Here is an 18,780-nt window from a genome sequence, read left to right on the forward strand (position 1 = left end):
CATTGCACTGGTGAATGTTGTGGTTTCAGCCCCAAACAGTGACTTCAGGCTAGCTTAGCAGGAAGTCCCTACCTCACTGACGCTGTCACCTGGCAGATGCTCCTCTTGCTTTTTCTGATAATACTGTAAGACGGCAGCACTCGGTTCCTGCTCAGTAGATCTGGGTTGTGATATGTCTGGGTCTGTGTAAAATAATTTTCCTGTCCGTGACCTGCCTTCTGTATCCCGTAGTCCTGGTCTTGATAAGAAAAATATTTGTATTTGAAGAGGAAATGTTGGCACTGCAATTGGTTTCTGTTCTGTCTCCTACTTCTGCTTTCTCCCTTACTTTTCTTTCAGAGGCATAACTCCCATCTTTTTCCTTTTTTTTCTTTCTTTTGTTTTAAAATCTGTTTGGACCTGGCAACGCTACCTAGCAGTGATTTTTAAAGAGAATTTCCTATTAATTCCATGAGGAAATCTTGTTAAGAAACAAAGGGCTAATTATCCTGGAAAGCAGCCTGTCTGCCGGTGTCTGTAGCTACTCATAATCTACACAGATAACTGAAAGTTGTAATTCTCAGTTGTGCTAGATAACAGTTCAGAATACGAACAGCAAAAACTGATCTGGTTTATGTGTTTTTTGTTTGCTTGTTTTTTGATGTTGTTTTTTTTTTGTTTTTTTTTTTTTAACTTTTGACAGACTGCAATGCAATTGTTCACAAAGGCTGTAAGGAAAGTTTTGCTTCTTGTGCAAAGGTGAAAATGAAGGTAAGAGAAATCATCTACTCTACAGCATTAAAAAAAAAAAAAAGTTTAAACGATTTAGCATACATCTTCTAAAAGAACATCCAAAAGCTTTCATGTTGTTGAAAGAGCCCTGTGCAATAGTGAATAATTTCTCTAAGCTCTCCTATAATTTCTGGTACATGGGCAGTTGGTATTTTTGTTGCCCCTCTTGGAGAGCTGAAAAATATATATATTATAGGCTGGTTTTCTTAAAATGTTCTGGGTTTGGATGACTTCAGAATGACGTATTCATGTTCTGGAACTCTGAATACTCCAGGTCAGCACCACTGGCTGTTCGTAGGGTGCAGACTCCCTGCATCATTCCCTCCGGCACAGAGGGACCTTCAGGTGTGATGGTCTGTCCTGTGCTCCGGGTGGTCTGCAGGCTGGTGGACTGCAACGAGGAGCAAGGACAGCACACCACAGAGAGAGCAGCAGGCTCTGGGAAGAAGTAATGCACAGAGAAACTGTGAGGGTGTCCAAAACCTGAGACTAGATATTCCCAGAGCAAACACCACCCTTCTTGTGCACATTTAAGGCATATAAGCATATGATTAAAAAATGCACATCAAAAATTCAGGGGTGCCCTGCACTGGTAAATGCAGTATCTCTCAGTTTTTGAATGCTGCATCCTGTAATGTGGCATCGTGTGTATTTATAATGCATAATGACATTTATTAAATATGTATGCTGTTTATATGAGTAATATACAGAATTTGTTCCAAATGTGAGGAGCTTCTTCTGCGGTATGGTTCCCCAAGCTAGTTCATGCAATTATGAAGAAAGTAAGAAAATCTCCTCTGTGATTTTAGTTGTTCTCTTCAGTAGTCAGCCCTTCTCTTTCCATTTTACTCTTTACTGCACACTTCTCCATATGTTATTTTGCCCATTTCGTTGATTGTAACAACTGTAGCTGCTGAGGGTCATGCCAATATATGGAGAGGAGAACTAATCTGTTCTGAGGGATTCAGAAAAAAAAAAAGATTTTTAATTGTAGTTATGTGGCACAGCCCAATGGGAGAAGGGAGGAAAAATTACAGTGAATTTCCTTTTTCTTTCAGCCACAAAAAGGAATGTTGCAGGCACATGATACCTCTTCATTACCCACAGTAACCATGAGAAACAAAAGTAAGAAAACTTCCTTTACCTCTGTTTTGCTGATGGTCTGTATCTGCTGTTCCTAACTGTTGTAACCAACTAATACTTATATTATGAAAGATAAGCATATAAAAAAGCAGGTTTGTGAGCATTTTCTCTGCATGGTGAGCAATGTTTGGGATTTCAGAAGTTGTGCTAAAGTTGCACAGATAATTTATCTATTTTCTGCAGTGGCCCTGTAAATTTGAGCAAATGTAAAGTCATCAAATTTGGAGTAGCTGCCTGGCTGCTCTAGCTTTCTGATGACCTACAGCTGAACACTCCGTAAAACCTGGAAGATGCAGCCTGTGTTCACATGTCTGGCAGAAAAAGAATAGGAGTATTATATTAACAGAAGCTCTTAAGCTTAAAAGTTGAGAGGATGTTTGTTTAAAAAATATATTTTTAATCAAATAGTCTTATGCTTTGACGTAATAAAAATAGAAAGTTTAATTGTGAATGGGAGCAATGCTGACAAAATTTTTGTGGCTGTGCTGAGATGTATGCTGTGCTTCAGAGCTACCCGAAGCAACCAATGGCAAAGAATTGGAATGAAATAACCCACATAGGTTTAGTAGCATCCTGATTAGATAAGCTTCTTTAGAGGTAGCTTGTAGATCACTGTATGGAACCACACTGTGTGATACAGACATACACTCTGTGGTTTTTGTCATGAAGTTCAGAAGTATTGCTCCAGAAACATATTTGAAGATGGGAAAATCTGAAATTAAGATGGAAAGGTTAGTCAAAGTTACGTGATGGTGTGAGATAAGGATTAGTGGTTCTCTGTACAGGTGGAAAAACCTATCTCAAAAGATTTGACCAGAAGCAGGCAGATGGATGTAACTGTAGGATCTCCTTGCCTACAGAAATTTAAAAAAACAAAAACAGCTCAGTAGATTGCTTCATGTGATCATTTATTGAATAACATTAAATTTAGTTTCCAAAGTGTATGTTTCTGGACTTGAAGATTCCACCCTGCTCTTTTAGATACAGTGCAGTCAGTTCAGCAAAGGCATCGATGTTCTTTCCTGCCTGAAACACAGCAGTGCTGAGTTTGCTAAGAAGAGCTCAGTCTCTGCTTTTCTGCATAAGAACACTGCTGGACTTTGAAAATACCACAGGAAAAGATAACAGTTAACGAATTCACTTTGGCTGTCTTTCTATACAGCAAAACTGAAACTTAAACATATTGGGTCTAAAGAGGGTAAAGTTTTCCAGATAGCTCTGATCACTCATGCTGCATTAATACTGTACATGATGTCTGAATTTTGTTTACAAGAATTTGAGGAACCAATTCTCAAATTTTCTATTTGAGGCAAATTCCAGAGTGCATAGGGACTTTGCTTTGACCAAGTCCTGCCTTAACATACCACAGGAGTGGTTAGGGAGAGGCAGAAAGCTCAGGCTTCCCTACAGTTAGGGCCGTATCTAACAGCCACTGATCTCCTGACAACAACTCTAGAGAGAAAAGGAGGTGAATTTTAAAGCCTGGTTTCATTAAGTCATTGTTGTTGCAGCTAGTAATGCAGTTGCATGAGCTGACTTTTCTCTGACACTTCCCTTGCAGGTTCACAACCTAAGGAGCGCCCTCGTTCAGCAATACTTGCTCCTGACGAAAACACCGTCACCTCAATATTCAATAACAGGAGATCACAACAGACTACAGCGCTTTCAAAAAGTGTCTCAATACAGAACATTGCAGGGTAAGGTTTCTGCCTGTGCATGTGCGTACATGGGGATTATCTGATGTGGTAAGGGTGGAGAAATTCAGATCGCATTAAAAATAAATTTGTGATCTGTGTTAAAGGTACAAAAGAGGATCACAAAACCAGAAATGCCCATATTATGTATGGTACCATCAGCTGTCTTCTGCACAATCAGATTGTCTGCGTTAGGTTTAGTTGTGGGCATGAGGTCAGAGGCATCTGACTTGGCCTGGTTATATCCAAGGTCACTTCATAGAGATGCTCTGGGATCCAGGAAGAAATTCTTGCCTTGGGCTTGGTACTGTGAGCACACATTTTTGCAGCTCAGGTATAACATTAACTTTTGTGTCTATAATGATAGGGTGGATGCACAGAGCTGCAGTCTTCATGGTGATTTAGGAATGCATTATACATAATTAATTACAAAAACAGAAGTAAATTACATTTATGGTTCCTATACTACCTGCATATTGAGCAATTCTACAAACAGGACTATAGCATGGATGGGATGTTCTAGACAACTGGCATGCCCTGGGTATTCTTGGTGAAATTTATTTCAGTCCAATTTTCTGATCTTGCTCAGAGCAACAAGTGGTAAAGACTCTTGGATAGCCTTTTGTATTGCATCTTTGCACTGCCTTCTCCGATGACAATGAGGATGGGAATCGACAGTGTAAAATGGAAAGGAGTGAAAAGGAGTTTCCCAAACAATAGAACCTAGGGGTAATTCTGTATGGAAGAAGCACTGTCATTCAGAACTGTAGGTCTTACAGTTTTCTGAGTCCTGATGTGTAGTTGTTAGAAAATAATTAATACAAATATATTTCTGTACCTAACTTTGCAAGACTTGCTTTGGTTTTCAGCTTGTGTTTAAAAATGCATTCCTCTGTGTACTTGAAAAGCCATGTGGCTGTTTTTTTGAAATCATAAACAATGTTTTGTGTTCTGTTCTTATGCAGAGTTGGGAATGACGACAGCTTAATACACACTTGGAAATTTCTGTCCCAGTCAACAGACTCTTTACATAAAATCAGCCGGGTGAATGAATCCATGGAGTCACTAGTTGATGAAGGTAAGGCATCCTCATAGCATTTATAGCAGCAGGAAGGTCTCAGTGCTGCTTTCCAGAAATAGAAAATCTATGTTGCTATTTCAGCACAAGTTTTTCTCTTTAATGGACAATTATAGTGCATTTACTGTAATGTTAGAATATTAGAATGATAAACTAAAACAAGGCCCCACACTGTAATTTCTTCAGCATGTTGAACTGTGGGAAAACATTAAGAAGGTTTCAGTTACAGTTGAGTTACTTGGAATTTAGCTTGAGGACAAACATTTCCTCTTTCGTTTTACTCCTCTGGCCTGTTCATACAGCCACATATTTTACAGTCTTTACCTTTTTCATGCTGATATGTTGGGGTTTTTTTTTGTTTTTCTCCCCAGGGTGGGGAGGGAAAAATGCTATTGTTTAGTTTTGTGGTTTTAAAAGTGAAATCATTTAAATTAATTTCTTAACTTTATTTTTATACATGAGGCTTTCTAGGATATAATCAGTATTCTTACATCTTAGCCAATATTTATCTGAAGAAAAAAAAAAAAAAACACAGAATGATATTAATTTAATAAGGGCTAAACAAGACCATGCTGGTAGAGACAGAGAAAATTACCATTGCTCCATAAATGGGCAATCTTTCTTAAAGAGGTGGATGGATGCAGTAGTGTGCAGATCTACCTGCATCAGTTCTAGCTTTCTAATCTTGACAACACAGCCTTTACATAGCTCTAGGTTCTCTTGATTTCTTGATGTAAATGAAGGAAGACAAATTACACGTTGTGTGTTAAATAATCCCTTCTCTTTTATCAGAGCTAGAATTTGGTCTGCGTGAAAACTGTGAATTAGCAAATAGCTTTTAAAAGAGCTTTTCATAATCTCGTCCTTATGTGGTATAATTTCATATTACCATTTCTGTATGTAAGGAGAAAGTTTGTAATGTTTGTGGTATAACAGAGACAGCCTGAACATAAACGAACAGACAGGAATCACAAATGGGATAAGTTACCCACATCTTCGTGACGTTTACATTGCTTTGTGAAGGTGCAGACATGAATGAAGGACAGCTGATGGGAGACCTGGAACTAGATTCCAAGCTGCTGGAGGCAGAGTCCTGGAGCCAAGTAGTGGACAGCAAGTTCCTACAGCAGCAAAACAAAGATGTTGTCAAACGGCAAGATGTCATTTATGGTGAGACATACATGGATGTTCGTTCTTCACTCATTTTAGATGGTTTCTTAATATACGTACGTGCATGTATTTGGGAAACTTCAGGTCAGTGAATAGGAACATTGACTTTGATTCCTCTGTGGCCAAAGTTTAATTCTTGAAATTCTTAGAAAGTATGTGTTCAGTGAAAGCTTTGTCTTCCTGCTTTTTGCTTACCTGGAATCCATCAAAAAAATAAAAATAGAAATTGCTTCTTGCCATTTGTCTGCTGATGACATTTAAACTCAGTTACAGCACAGCAGCTAGATAGCAAGTCATCTCCTCCCTGATTTGAGAGCCATCCTGCGTGGCAGAAATGAATTATGTTGAGGCTGGCAGTGAGCTACCTGACATTAAATTTTCTGATGCCACTTAGAGAAGCCCAATTAGCTCACTTGGAAGAGCTTTCTAATGACAGCTTTTCCTTGTACTTTACACCCAAGTGTTCTACTGTGACCTTGTTTTTGACCTTGTTCTCATCCTATGCAGAGCTAATGCAGACAGAAATGCATCATGTTCGCACCCTGAAGATTATGAACGATGTATACAGTGCAGGGATGTTAAAAGAACTGCAGTATGATCAGCAAATTGTGGACAAGATCTTTCCCTGTCTGGAAAACTTGCTGCATATCCACAGTCACTTCTTCCAGCGGATTCTGGAAAGGAAGAAGGAGTCATTGGCAGACAAAAGTGAAAAGAACTTTGTTATCAAGAGGATAGGTGACATCCTGGTGAATCAAGTAAGCCGTGGAAAATAACTTGCATTTCTTAGAGCGTAGCTGGAATCCAAACACTCCTGTGTTCTTGCTCCTCCTCCTCTTCTACTTGTTAGACAATCACAGCTGATGGCTCTTTACTCTTCACACACGTAACAATCTCTGCTGCTTCTTTTTTAAGCACTTTTTGCTCTTTCAGAGGAAGGTATAGTTATGAAAATTTATTTTGTTTATTTCATGGGAAATAGAAGCATTCCTTAACAGGCTCAAAATGGTTTGACCATAGCCTGAAGGGTGGGCAGTAGACCACAGTGAAATGTGCACAGTGTGTTTCTTGGCTGAATTACTGATGTGGTATGCAACTTTGGGTAGGTCCTTTTACTTTTCTTTATCTGTGTTTTCTCCTTTCCTCCTTTTATCTACCTTGCTCTCTTTTGGCTTTTAAGCCCTGTTGAGGTAGAATCCCAGATTTTGTGTTAAGTGTGAACGCAGTGAAGTCACAACAGTCAGTTCTTTACTTCTTTACAAAGTCAGTTCTTAAATCTTTAGAGATTTAAGTGCTTGGTTCAGAAGGCTTTGGACTAATTTATTTTCTTAAAGCTCTCTTGAGAGACTAGCAAGCACTGCTGGGGTATTGCACAAAATGCTCAGTGGAAGTTGGACCTTTGTGTCTTGTGTCTTTCAGTTCTCTGGTGAGAACGCCGAGCGAATGAAGAAAACATACGGCAAATTCTGCGGGCATCACAATGAGGCAGTAAATAATTTCAAAGATCTGTACTCAAAGGACAAGAGGTTTCAGGCATTTGTCAAGGTAGGACCTGGTAGAAGAGAGACAGTCGATTGGGGAAAAAAAAATTCCTTTCTGCGCTCTGGTAGGCGTTTTGCTACAAAATTGAAATTTTCATCTTTGTTCCTTAGAAAAAAATGAGCAGCTCCCTGGTGAGACGTCTTGGGATTTCTGAATGTATCTTGCTGGTAACACAGAGAATCACAAAGTACCCAGTCCTGTTACAAAGGATACTGCAGTACACCAAAGGTAGGACCAGTTCTTCTTTTCTAAGTCTGTATTTGCTCATCCAGTGTAAATTTCCTGGATCCTTTTCCACCGAAGTAGATTTTCTTATGATTGACCAACTAATCTAGTCATTATTGTCTCACACTGCTGTATTGAGATAACTTGAGTCTTTATATCTCTATTTATATCTGGTTAGGATTAGTTGCTCAGGTGCCTTGATTTGGTTGATATGTCTGTCTTTAGCTAATTATGGAGCAACATGCTTAGACTCCAAAGTCTCCCAGTTTGCTTTTTCTGTGTAATGGCTACAATACGTGGTTGGTTTGTGTATTTCATATCTACTGTCTTGTATACAAAATATATTGGAACAGCCTCCAACCTCAGCCCTCCATGTGAAAGGTTTTGTGAAGCTCTCTTTAAGGGGGAAAAATGCAACCTGACTTGGGAAAATATTAAAAAGTTATAATGCAGGAATTAGGGAGGGAGAAGACAAAGGAGGGAAGGAAGTAAAATTGGGAAGTTAAGAGTCTACAAGGATGAAGTGAAATGGAGATGTTTCTCTCTTTTCAAAGAAAATGAAGTGGAACATGAAGACTTGACTCAGTCATTAAACCTTGTTAAAGATGTGATTGCTGCAGTCAATAGCAAAGTCAGCAACTATGAAAAGAAAACACGTCTTGATGAGATTTACAACCGGACAGATAGCAAGTCCATCATGAGGATGAAGAGCGGTCAGATGTTTGCAAGAGAGGACTTGCGACATCGGAAGCTCATCCGAGATGGGCCTGTTTCACTGAAAAATGCAGCTGGACGGTTAAAAGGTAAGTCTGCTGCAGGGCACACAGCTTGCCCTCCCTGTGTGTAGGATTGCTCCTCAGATAGGCTTCTCCAACACTTACCTGTTCGTCTGCTATGAGAGGTTTTGACAGCAGCTTTCCCTGTGCTGCATACTCTGTTTCCATCACAGTGTTTCCAATACCTTGTGCTGTTTCTGAGGTGACCGATAGCTGCTTTTCCGCCCGGTGACCAGACGCCTGCTGAAGATGCAGGCTGCAGTGAGGTGCTGGGGCAGCCTTTGGGCCAGGAGGATGCTGGGGCTGCAGTTGTCTGGAGCAGTGAGTCAGATCTCTGTGGCAAAACACGCACGTACAGCGATTCCAGGAAGCGTGCTTGCTGAATACGAAACCCAGCCTCAGCTTCCTGGTGACTCTACCCGCCAGCAGCCCTGTACCTCCTTTGCTGCTCAGGCTCAGCGTTACCTTTCCCAGTTTCACTAGGCCTTGAGAGAGGTGTCCCAGGCATTTATTGCTTTTGAACCTCTCGAGCTGCTGACGCAAGCTGCTCAGGAGAGGCTGGGGAGGCTCTGGTGTCCCTGCAGCTGCCTCTTGCTTGGTTACGTGTGTGTCCATGTTTTCTTGAATTGCTTTTTGTTTATCATCGCATGGAAATGGTTTTTCTGAAGTGCTGTGCTCTAAAGTTCTCGACATGGCACTGAAGTTCTTTACTGAGTTAAGCACTAAATCTCCCAAGCAAGCCTTAAGCTGGGACAACAGCAGTGGTGAAAGCAGGCAGAGCTTTCTTAGGGCTCAGCAGGAAGGCTGGGCTTTCTTTCTTGCAGCTGATTCCTTCTTGCTCCCAGCATCAGCTGATTACACCAGGGTACTTGGGCATGAATGGAGATGCATAGTCTGGTGATGTGCTGGGCAGTGAGGCAGTGATAGGCGAAATTCCAAATCAGATAGGATTTATTTTGAGGTTCTGGAAACAGGAAGTTTACAGATGGTTTCCAGGCTCCCAAGATTGCTATTGATTTTAAATGGTGGATTAAGCAACTTATGCTGTGATTGTGAAATCTTTTGATAAGTACAGGCTGCATTTGCATTTATAAGTCATAGAAATGCCCCTGTCTGTAGTGCAAGCCCCCAGGGAAAGCAGGTCCTACAGAGAAACAGCGGAGCCCCATAGGAGAACAGCTGGTTCAGATACTTAGGCTATTTTATGGTATTTTAAGTGGAGCAGAGAGAGAAATTTAGAAGTTTTCTTGGATGTTTTTAGCATTTCCCCTTCTGCAGAGTGCGCAGAAAATATAGTGATAGAGAAGAACAGAGTCAACTGCTGACTTTTTCAAACCTCCCAGAGCTTTGAGTTCATTTTGCAGCTTTGATTAAAATTTGGTAGTTCTTTTTTTCTGAAAAGGATCCTGTCTTCCCAAAACAGAATGGAAGGGAAGAACCCATGGGATGACTTCACTTTTTGGTTTGCTTCCTGTCTGTCACAAGATTTCCCAAGTACATTACACAAAAACTCTTTGTACTGAGGGGTATGGGTGGGGCCTTATGCTTGGTAGTTACAGTGCAACTTCATGATATGTCATTAGGAGACTTGGAAGGCTGTATGCGTACTTTGGGAAAAGCCTGTATTCTGATTTAAGATCCTCAGTTTACTTGATATTACGCTTCCTTTTCCCATGAAAGAAAGCCAGGTCCTGCATCTCATGCAGGGCTATGTTGGCTCCCCTTGGAGTTAGCAAGGCTTGTATTTGTCTGCAAGCAGAATTAGTGGTGGCTCCTGAAGTCAGTATTTCCTGGGAAAGAAACTGCAGCTGACAAATGTTGCTGTTGCATGATAATTTACACTCCCCAAACTACTCATCAAGAGAACCATAAAACCCCAATCTTCCTGTGCAGATACTTTGCTCAAGGGCTAAAATATTGATTGTTTGAGAAAACAGCGCTTCTACTCAGTAAACGTCACTAGCTTTTGCTGTTACACCGTGTCCTACCTGTTAGGAAGCTTGTGGCTGGAGAGGAGCCCTCCCACCGAGGTGAGGGCCCTGCATGTTTCCTAGGGCAGCTCGGCGTTGCACAGCAGCACGGCCTTTCCAGGAGCTGTGCCTGCCAACCAGCAGATCGAGCAGCACTGCAGGCTGACCCAAAACCAGCCCTCACGCTCCCCAGCGGCCGGAGCACTGGTGTTATTAAAAGACAAATCTGTTTAGGAGTGGGCCGCATGGTTATATTGGTATTCTTTTCCTTTTGCAGAAGTCCAGGCTGTTCTCCTCTCTGACATGCTCATATTCCTGCAGGAGAAGGACCAGAAATATGTCTTTGCCTCACTGGTAAGGCTTCACCCTTTTCTTCTCCCTTGCTTTTCTGTGAGAGAGACCCTTGATATGGGTTCCTCAGTAAAGCCAGCCGTTGTCTGCTAAACAGCTTTGTTTTCCTGCTTATAACTGTTTTGTTTGTTGAGCAGGCTCCTTTCTTTGTGATTGGAAAGCATGTCTTTTTTTCCCCACTTACCCCACTCATGTTGATTTCTGCAGTGCCTTGGCATTGCTGATAATTGGCCTTGAAAATCTGCCTGCCACTCGATACACGTACTCATTTTCAGGCTGCGCAAACTGAAGCAGTGATCCCAGGGGGAAGGGAAGTAATGGGATAACACAAACATTGTAAAAACAAATCTTAGCAGAGGCTGATGTCCTAATATATTATGAACCGCTGTGGGGGGCAGGGAACACCACTGCTGTAAATTCAATAGTAAAGCTTACAAATAAATGTCAGAAGAGTATATTTGTAATGCAAGAAACCAAAACCACTCACCTTTGAAGGCAGGCTTCCTAAAACACTAGACACACTGACCTGCTAGAGAAAGTCTGGTACCTAATTGGGCCTGTTTTGGCTGTACCTTGCAGACATGGTTTAGACTAGGTGAACGTTTGTGTCCTTTTTATTCTTTGAATGTTTTGAAAGCTGATAATCTGTTATTCTAGTTCCATCAATGAGCTGCACAAACGCAGGGCCCTACACAGAGAGAGCTGATACCAAATCACCCAAGTGTAGCATCCTGTAAAATGCACAGAGGTGCTCACTCATGTGCTGGTGACCCAGAAGCAAAGGGACATTTTAACCTAGGCAGGCCGATTACACAAAGACCGTAGCTCACGATAAACATCCTTTTATATACAAGTCTGGTCCATCGCAGGAGTCAACTATGAGCTTCTAAGAACAGTAGGGTTTTTGTGGGATTTGAAAATAAGGTGTTATTCCATCCTACGGAAAGATTGTGACGATAAGGTATGTGAAGCAGCTAGCAAGCTTCACTGAGTTTACGGAGCTCTGATATTAATGACAGAGTAGAGAGTGTGGGCAGGAGGAGATGAGATCAAAGGTCTGCTGGAGATAGAGCAAAATATGGTAGAGTTTGCAAAACCACAAATTCAATTTTAAATTACTTTCCTGTTGAAATAGAGCAAGGTGAAATTGCTTTTTCTAGAGGACTAACGGAGGAAAACAAGCCTTTCCCTGTTGTGTGACCCCATCAAAATGCTATATTTTTTAATTAGCCAGTAGCGTCAAAAAATGTTTACAACCCAAGAGAGGCAGCTGTGTTGGTAATGGGACCTTTTGAATGTTAGTTCATATCTAACTTTTTGCCCTCCTCCACCATTTCTTTCCATCTGAAGGACCAGAAATCCACTGTGATCTCTCTGAAGAAGCTGATCGTACGAGAAGTGGCTCATGAAGAGAAGGGTTTGTTCCTGATCAGTATGGGTGTAAAAGATCCTGAAATGGTAGAAGTGCATGCCAGCTCCAAAGAAGAGCGTAACGGGTGGATAGAGATCATTCAAGACACGATAAACACCATGTAAGCTACCAAGCTGCTCTGGAAAGGCAGGTGATACACATAGTCGTGTTTTGGTGCTTATTGAGATGTGTGTCTCTCTCATCCAGGGATAAGGATGAAGATGAAGGAGTTCCTTGTGAGTCTGAGTTTGAAAAGAAAGTGTCAGACACGAGAGTCAGAGCACTGAAAGGTAGGAAACTGCCTGAGACAGAAGGGCAGAGCTTGAAAATTGTTCTGAAAAAAATGACTGCAATTGTCGTGTTAGATTTTGTGACCCTTTTTCATATGCATGGTTGAGCTATGACTTCTTTCAGAACAATGAGGGCCCTGCATCCAGCAAATAGTTGCAATCCATATTTACACCTCGTTTGCATTAGAATTTTCTGAGCCTGATGGGTGCTCTTGCTGTGCAAGATTGAGCCGAGGCACAGTTGTGTCATCAGGTTCCACTAGATGGGGCCAATATCTCAGGAATCGCTCTGCTTCCTTGCTGAAGCTTTTTCTGTCTTCATCTCTGTTTTCTGTTCACCCCCACAGAACAACTTCATCAGAAGGATAAGCAGATCCTCGTCTTGCTGGAGGAAAAGACCAAGATCTTCAGGGACATGGCAGACACCTCTGCTCAAGAGGACATGCCAGGCTCCCGACTGCTCTTCAGAGCCAACACTGAAGAGGCACCAAAAGGCGAGGCCATTATGAAAACTGCAATAAATGAAGGTGAGCAAGTCAGTGTGACACATTAGTTACACTAACCAGCACGCCTGCCTTCAGTGAATACATCAATTCTCAAGCACCGTTTTTGCAGGGGAAGCCTTCTTAATCCAAGTGAAAGAATAATAGCATAGATCAGGAGATACTGCTACTCATGGTATTGTGTTAGGGACAGGTAATGAGGATCAGGAAAAGAAGCAGGTATTGGTGGCTGTTGAAAGAAGGCAGAAAAGAAGTCTTAGCACAGTAAACAACCCTGCACTGAATCTGAGCTGGGATCAGGGGCAGCCCAGGATTTCGTACTTGTGTGAAAAGTGGACCATACTGTATTTTGCTGTGCTTCAGGCTCAGCAAGGATTGAAGGGGGACTCAGATTCCAGCAGGCATTTTTGGTACCTGCAAGAAACAAGCCAGTCTGTTGGCAAGGTTACATGAAAACTTGAGCAACTTTTCAGTGTGATTTTTGGAAAGGGTAAAAATTACTAAATGCTGTTGTCAGAGTGAGTTTTTGCAGGGGGGACATGTACTGTTCATGTCATTGTCATAGAAACATGAGTTCTTAGTATACAAAAGCATGTGAAGGTAGGGATGAAAATAGCTCAGAAGTCTGAGCTGATCTTTCACAGAGATATTTCTGCTTTTTTATCCTCTCAGTTGAACTGCTGCAAGACCTGGTAAACAGGAGCTTGGGCTGTGCCCTCGGGCAACAGGCTAGCACCACCATTGACCAAGAAGGAGGAGTTGGCCCCATCTCTCTTCCTAGAAGGGCAGAAACTTTTGGAGGATTTGACAGTCATCAGATGAACGCCTCCAAGTGTGAGTAGTTACATGTGCCCACAGCACCATTTGTTAATGATATTTAATGTCATCAAGTCCTCTTGCTTCTGAAGGACTTCAGCAGCTGGTGAATTTGGATTTCCCTGCTCTTCTGCAATATCAATAGTTAAATTAAATATCAGATTAGGAAAAAAGCATAGGTACAGGTAGAATGGTAGTTGTTGAGACCCCACAGCTATATGAGGATTAAACATCTGAACTCTTTGCTTCTCTCTCTCCATGTTTTTTTAAATCATTCTTCCTTCTTCATTTTCATGCTACATGAAAGCATTTTTCTTTATAGATTAGTTTCTTCATGATCTTCTTACTGAAGTGTCCGCAGCTCTGTTCTTCGTTCTTCAGTTATCTTACAGCAGGAGCCTCTTCATGCTGTTGCATTTGCAAATGGATGAGAATATTGCTGAATCCAGCACCTTCTCCCCTGGCTGTGCTCTCTATGCATTTGTGTTCCACATACAACTGCATGTGTTATTCCTGCAATTAAGTCTCTCCCAAGCTAATGAGTGAATATTTATTTCAGCTGCATAGTTGGCTGCTTCCCAATGCTCGCTTTCTTTGCCCTAGTCATCAGAAACTTCCCTGTCCTCAAATTCCTTTCTCTGTGGTCTCTCTCACACTCCCGATACAGCCAGTTTTGCTGTGCTAGTGTCTGTCTCAGCACTGGGATCGTTGGACCCCATCTGACCTCCTGCATTAAAGGAGCAGTGTTAGCTCCAGACAGTCAGACATGAGAAGTATGTAGAGATTTTCCCAGCTATTGGAAAGCTGCAAAGCTCTCAACAGGCCTTGTCATCATAATGACAAATATATTCACACTGAGGGCTGGAGAGGGTTGTTTAGGGCTGTGCCTCACTCTGTCGCAGTGATGAATGGGACAACCTCAGGCTGTTTGCTGCCCAGCACTCCCCCTTGCACTCTGATTTTGTTGTTTTTTGGTGTTTGTTGTTGTTGTTGTTTTTCTAGAAATAACCTTTTTTGAATGAGATTATAATTCAATAGTTATAGGTTCTTGGGAGATTTGGGGAAAAGAAAGCAGGGCGTGTTTGTTCAGCTGTGGGCCAGGAGGCATGAAACCTGGCTTTCATCTCCAGTTCTTCTGTTCACAACCTGTGCAACCTTGGGCAAGGCTTATAACCGGACTCCCCTTCATTCTCCCCTCCAGCAAAACAGAAGGGAGGTGTGTCCTCCTGCAGAGAGGTGGAAGGTCCCAGGACGTGGCGCAGGAGAGAAGGTCTGTTAGGAGGATGTGAGGGTCAGCCTTTAATAGCAAAGCCTGCCTGGAGGGTGGCGGGGGGAGAGGGCCTTTGCAATAGGTGCTGTGTCCTTCATGCTGCTGCAAATACAGGTGTAAGTCAAGTCCTTTATCATTAGAAGAGAAGAGGTAGGGGGGTTACCAGTGCAAGCAAGGAATTTCCCCATGGGCTGCATCTCAGCTGGCAGAGGGAGTGTGGTCTTGGCAAGAGCTAGAGGACCAAAGAGCTTTGTGACTTCTTCACACGCTGCGAGCAGAAAGAACGTGTTCTTGGGCACAGAAGGTGGAGGGCTGCATCTCTCTTGGCCCCACAAGTCAGGTCAGTCCTGCTTGGGAACACTGATGTGAGCCATGCAGGGAGAAGCCAGAAAGAGAAGTCCAGTGTCCCTTTGAAGATAAAGGTTTCTGATAACCAAGGCTGTAGAAAAACTGTTAGCATAAAATTACACACCAGTATTGCACAGCAGTCTAACCCAGCTGTAAATTGCATTTGGACAGAGAGGCATTGAAACTGTATCTGCAATAATATACCCTGAGATCGTATTGTTATTTTTCTCCATCTGCTCTTATTCTGCCTCATAACTTCTCAGCTAATGTTCTTTTGGAGTAGAAAACAGTCTGGGGGCTAGACAGAGCACAAGCTAAAGGTGTGTCATCAGCACATTGTTTGAAACCAATGTCAGTCCTCCTCTGAATTCAGATCCCCCTTTTCTGGTGGAACTGGCAGGTTCTGTATATGGAGGGAGCAAATGCATTTAGTTAAAGTGTGAAGAGCTCTCTGGCCCCTGTTGTGAAACATCTCAGTTCCCTGTATTAAATTTCTCAGACACTAGCAAGTTCATCTGTGGCTTAAAATGCTGAATAACCAGTTTCAATGCTGGCTTCTTCCTTTAGGTGGAGTGAAGGATGAAGGTGACGATGCTCAGGACCTTCGGAGAACAGAGTCGGACAGCATTTTAAAGAAGGTATCACTTGGTTTATCTGTCTGCTACCACTCTGAGTTCAAGACGGTGACAATTCAAGTCTTGAAAAATGCCTGAATTTCTTGGCAACTAGATGCATCCTAATAAGTTAAAATAAAATTGGATGTATGGAGTTAAAAATGGTTCACTGTAGCTAAAATCCTGACTTGAAAACCATTTCAGATCAGTAGTATTCCTTTGTGGCAGAGGTTATCTACCATCTGTCTGCAGATCAGCCAAAGCATGTGTTTAATTATGCATCATTATTGAAATGACAAGGTCAGATATAACCTTGCACCTATTCTTGCTGTGGTTTGATTCATCGTGTAACTCCAAAATGATACCTAATTAACATTTGATGTGATATGATTTTAACTTGCCTAAAAAACATATACGAATTGTCCCAGAATGAAACATGGAGGTGGGGAGTGGGGGGTGTTTAATGTGTCTGTCATTAGTTCAGCTTCAGAACACATTTGCTGTGATTTCTCATTTGTCCTCATATTAAGTCTGTGTGATCTTTTCATAGGGTGGAAATGCTAATCTGATGTTCATGCTGAAAAGGAATAACGAGGTAAGAATTGATTTGGTTGCTCATCTGCTTCCTTCATTTAAGTGACAAGTGAATTTGTCTCAATAGGTGATAATGCAGAAGAAAATACATTATTTAGCTGAAGTGCATGTAGACGTTTAAATACATTAAGCAGAACCCACTGTGTCATTTATTTGTTTAACCTTGGATGTTCAGACAGGGAATTTGCTGATTGTCATCTGCTTGCCAGCAGGATGGTATGTGCTGATTATAGGCATCAAGGGTTAATTACCACTAGGATGCGCAGGACTGTATTTATTGTGCATCTGCAGACAGAGGCAGTTTAATTTTATGTTGCAGGTGCAGTGAATTGGGGCAATTAGATTTCTATTCTCCCTTTGATACACATTCATAACTCCCAATTAGCATTAAAGGCAGAATGAGAAGCTGTTCTCTTAGCACTGGCTATCACACCACTATTGCAAACACTGCTGTGTTTTTTTCTTCTTAAAAGTAACTGGTGGATATATGAGATTCAGAGAATATTTTAGCTGGCCTGAAAATATATTTTGGGATAGGGCATCACTCCAAAGTGGCTTGCTCTTGGCTCTGTGGTGATGCACAATGCGTTCGCGTTTATCTGTGTGTCTGCTGCGTAGCACGGTTTTCTTGTCTATTGACAGGGGGACTTGTACAGGTCAGCTGGGGTGGAAGAGGGCAAAAAGCACGCATTCATTTTAAGATTTTTTTCTTTGTCCACTCCTGGAAGTTATTTCCTTGAAATTTCAAAGCAAACGCCCAGGTTTCATCCCAATTCCTCTGTTTGTTAATGCTGTGGGAAGTGGTTCACAGAGACAAGCCAGGAGATCCCGTGAGGTCTGTGCAGTGTTTCTGCACGTTCCCTCCCCGTAGCTGGGTTGTTCAGTGACCGTGTGCTGGGCTGATGGCTAGGCCAGTGAGGACTGTAATGCCAGGCTCCTCTGAGAGGTGCCCAAGGGGGTACGTTTGGGGCCAGGCTGTGTACCAGGGGATGATACAGTCGTTGCAAGTGAAGAGTGAGAAAAACAAGGGTGTAGAGGGACAGCCATGCAGCTTGTCAGGCTCACCAGTGGGTCACGGTGGAAAAGGAGGGTGCTTTACTCGTGCCCTGGCACCAAATGGGTCTAATAGCAACGCTTCTGTTTTCTTGCAGCAGGTTCTCCAAAGCATTACCAGCCTCCATAAGCTGCTCAGTGCTTTGCAGGTAGGCTGGCCGCTCATCCCGCTTCTGCATGCCATGTGCCCAAACTGCATCACACCAGGCAGTAACAGTGACTTGCGCTTCACCCCCGTCTCTCCTTCCCCTTCTCCTTTCACATCCATGCGGGGCCAAATACCCTGCAGTCGGCTCACGTTCAGCCTCCTGGCACAGCAGTAGGAATTAGCTGCTCCCAGGCAAACCGGTGCTCACCTGAATTTGGGAAGCTGCCGGGGGAGGTTTAGATCTCGACCAGCAAAGCTGCCACCGCAGCATCCTCCAGCAGCCCATTGGCAGTGCTGAGCAGGGAATGTGGTGGAGAAAGACACAGTTCAGCAGCACCATGAGCTGCTCAGCGTGGAAAGGGCACTGCAGTCATGTCTCCCCCTTTCCCTCCTAGGGTGTCGTCCTGCAGCAAGACACCTACATCGAGGACCAGAAGCTGGCCCTGAGTGAGAGGGCCCTAACCCGAAGCTTCTTCCGCCCGACCTCGCTGCTGGAGCAGGAGAAGCAGCGCAACCTGGAGAAGCAGCGCCAGGAGCTCGCCAACCTGAAGAAGCAGCAGGCGCAGCACCAGGAGGAGAGGCGGAGGAGAGAGAAGGAGTGGGAAGCACGGGAGAACCAGCTGACGGAGCAGGAGGCCCAGCTGGCCCAGCGGGAGGAGCAGGTCCAGAGAGGGCGGCAGGACCTCGAGCGGGAGCGGGAGGAGCTGCAGGTGAAGAAAGCTTCCTACCAGCTCGACCTGGAGAGGCTTCGTACGGCTCAGAAGCAGCTGGAGAGGGAGAAGGCGCAGTTCAAGAGAGACATGGAGCGATTACCTCAAATGTGGTTGGAGACGGACCACAACCAGGTAAATGCTGCCAACAGGCAGGCTTCTGGGGGAGCTGCGCTCTGCAGGGAGCTCCCTGCCTGCCCTGCAGTAGCAATAGCCTGGCTCCAACCCAGACCTGGATACGTGGGGCCTGACGTTTAAAACTGGCTCTTTCCTTGCACACGATGGGCAGGGCTGTGTTTTGCC

The 18,780-nt window shown here is 43.1% G+C and overlaps 1 protein-coding gene across 1 annotated transcript in view; it reads left to right on the forward strand.

Annotated features, from left to right (window-relative positions):
- AKAP13 (A-kinase anchoring protein 13) overlaps positions 1 to 18,780 on the forward strand; it is a 77,204-nt gene that overhangs the window by 50,371 nt on the left and 8,053 nt on the right. Inside the window, exons 11-28 of the mRNA XM_067003876.1 lie at positions 683 to 750; positions 1,830 to 1,896; positions 3,476 to 3,611; positions 4,574 to 4,686; positions 5,710 to 5,856; positions 6,364 to 6,614; positions 7,276 to 7,401; positions 7,509 to 7,626; positions 8,178 to 8,426; positions 10,647 to 10,723; positions 12,071 to 12,252; positions 12,339 to 12,421; positions 12,769 to 12,948; positions 13,597 to 13,758; positions 15,926 to 15,996; positions 16,523 to 16,567; positions 17,718 to 17,768; positions 18,163 to 18,612. Coding sequence (XP_066859977.1) covers positions 683 to 750; positions 1,830 to 1,896; positions 3,476 to 3,611; positions 4,574 to 4,686; positions 5,710 to 5,856; positions 6,364 to 6,614; positions 7,276 to 7,401; positions 7,509 to 7,626; positions 8,178 to 8,426; positions 10,647 to 10,723; positions 12,071 to 12,252; positions 12,339 to 12,421; positions 12,769 to 12,948; positions 13,597 to 13,758; positions 15,926 to 15,996; positions 16,523 to 16,567; positions 17,718 to 17,768; positions 18,163 to 18,612 — 2,576 coding nt within the window. The remainder of the gene's footprint in view (positions 1 to 682; positions 751 to 1,829; positions 1,897 to 3,475; positions 3,612 to 4,573; positions 4,687 to 5,709; positions 5,857 to 6,363; positions 6,615 to 7,275; positions 7,402 to 7,508; positions 7,627 to 8,177; positions 8,427 to 10,646; positions 10,724 to 12,070; positions 12,253 to 12,338; positions 12,422 to 12,768; positions 12,949 to 13,596; positions 13,759 to 15,925; positions 15,997 to 16,522; positions 16,568 to 17,717; positions 17,769 to 18,162; positions 18,613 to 18,780) is intronic.

This window comes from Anser cygnoides, chromosome 11 (assembly GCF_040182565.1).
Source record: "Anser cygnoides isolate HZ-2024a breed goose chromosome 11, Taihu_goose_T2T_genome, whole genome shotgun sequence".
Taxonomy (NCBI): domain Eukaryota; kingdom Metazoa; phylum Chordata; class Aves; order Anseriformes; family Anatidae; genus Anser; species Anser cygnoides.